Genomic DNA, 2,099 nt, shown 5'->3' with positions numbered 1-2,099 from the left:
AAGAGTGTGAAAATTTTTATAAGTGCTGGCATGTTTGAGAATACTGCTTTAGACACATGGCGTGAAATATATTTTTATTTATCAACAGGAATATCATTCTGATTCTACTACTACTAACAGCTTAAAAATGGCAAATAATAATAGTGGTAGCATATATCAATTAGATACAGTAATAATAAATAATGATAACATACTGACTCTTTTCCTCTTTGCCCTTTTAGGATTCTGGAAAATGATTGTTCTCTCTTTCGCTGTTGGGGTTGTGGAACATGAAGCACCAATTTTCAGTGTCTGATTTCCCGGTATTTCTGTCTTGTTTAATACAGGCGGCATTGGGATTACATGGGAAAGCCCCACTCACGAGACTTCTGGTCCGCCCTGAAAGACCTTAAGGTCTTTTACCCAAACATCTCTGTGCCCATGCAAACTGAACTCGGAGGTGAAGGGACAGATCCTTGCTCCTCCAAAGTCAGTAGCAGAGCCTCAGTGATATTTTACCCAAAGCTTTTTAAGGCTCTCAAGCTGTTGTGAAACTCATGCTGACTCTGCCAAGTTTCATGGAGTTACTCCCAAACTCATATCAAGGCCTTTACTGGAAAAACTACCTTGTGACTCAGAAAATCTGTCTAGTTTAGGTACGATTATTCACAGGATTAGTAAAAGGCACACAACAGTGTCTAGCACAAAAGTTACATACCAGGTTTTCTTCGCAAAGTTCTCTGAACTGGTAAAATTTCTGGGCCATGAGAAGCTGAGCACTGCCCACTGCAGTTCGAATTTTCCCTAGAACTGAGAGAAAAAGAAATGTAAGTCATGATGCTCTCTTTGCTGCTGGCAACTAAAAACCTATAAAAAGAGAGGAGAAAGCTGTGTGGTAGTCAGCTCTGGCTTTCAAAAAGCATGTTATCTCTCAGTTGCTGGAGTTATCACCTCCTTGCTGGTGACCTGGAGGGAGGTGTCCCAGAGCCCAAAGAGCTCTGGGGACCCCTTTGCACAGACAGCTGGGTACTTATGGTCCCCTTGGACTGACTGAGTGCTGCGGAGGACTGCAGGGAACCAGAAGACAGCCCATAGTAAATGCCTCTGAATAAAACAGGAGCTCGTACTGCTTTGGTTGCATGCAACCTCACTGCAACGGTGGGGTTTTGCTGCTGCAAGGGGAAGGCAGAACCCAAAGCCAAGGCGTAGGCTGGTGCGCGCACTCACAGACCCGCGTCTCCCTGGGGTTTGGCTGAGTTCTGGTCCAGGGAGAGTGTGTGTGTGTGTGTGTGTGTGTGAGTTCGTGTGAAAAAAAGAAGCAAGCCTGCAGAAACAGAGCAGAAAGACAGACACGGCCTCAACTTGCAGTAGGACAGCGAATCCAGGAAAAGAGAGTGAGATTTGGGGACTGCTGATTGAAAGAAAATTGATGCTGTGAGCAAGAAAGCAGCTACTGGTTTGTTGAGACTTTCAATGCTCAGGAAAAACAACAACAATGCTATATGCACTGTCTTTAAATAAACGGGTTGGCTCCATCCTTAATTTTCCCTCTCAGCTGAAGCAACTTATCTCCCGATTCTCTGGTTAAATATTGATTTAAAAATTAATTTAAACTAATAAAAAAATTTATCACTTCATTAATGAAAAACATGAATGGCAGCCACTGTGTCACAGCTTTCACTATCATTTCTACTCATAGATATTTGCAGTGTCCCAGCCCCCTGCAGTGGCCCAGCCCCCATATAAACACAGCAACTTTTCCATGCCAAATTTCCAGCCTGGATAGAGGAGGCAGGTGAGTGAGGAACAGGAAAAACACAGAAGTGGCCTGCTCAAGGCGAGTGAATTGTTGGCAGAGCCTAGAAGAGACACTAGCCCTAAGCTGCCATCCTCGGTACCATCCCTTCCGCACCGTCACTCTTTGTAGAAAGCTATCACAACATTAGCAGAGCTCCACTGGGAAAATACTGCTAAGTATTTTGACTTACCACAACGAAAAATAAATAAATAGATAAATAAATAAATAAGCACAACTTCACTATAACCCTTTCTGACAACATTTGTAGGGTCTCACGGTCCTGTGACTGGCCGCAGCGCATGTCAGCGGCTCGCCAGCGCGA

At 44.1% G+C, this 2,099-nt stretch overlaps 1 protein-coding gene across 1 annotated transcript in view; it reads right to left on the bottom strand.

Moving 5' to 3' along the window:
* Window positions 1–2,099, bottom strand: part of DLGAP1 (discs, large (Drosophila) homolog-associated protein 1) — a gene marked incomplete at its 3' end in the record, with an annotated part of 137,882 nt that overhangs the window by 4,543 nt on the left and 131,240 nt on the right. Inside the window, exon 8 of the mRNA XM_009701921.1 lies at window positions 698–789. Within this exon, the coding sequence (XP_009700223.1) occupies window positions 698–789 (92 nt within the window). The remainder of the gene's footprint in view (window positions 1–697; window positions 790–2,099) is intronic.

This window comes from Cariama cristata, unplaced genomic scaffold, assembly GCF_000690535.1.
Source record: "Cariama cristata isolate BGI_N322 unplaced genomic scaffold, ASM69053v1 scaffold996, whole genome shotgun sequence".
NCBI classification, from domain to species: Eukaryota; Metazoa; Chordata; class Aves; order Cariamiformes; family Cariamidae; genus Cariama; species Cariama cristata.
Note: the sequence above shows the minus strand (reverse complement) of the source record. Positions and strands in the feature narration are given on the sequence as shown.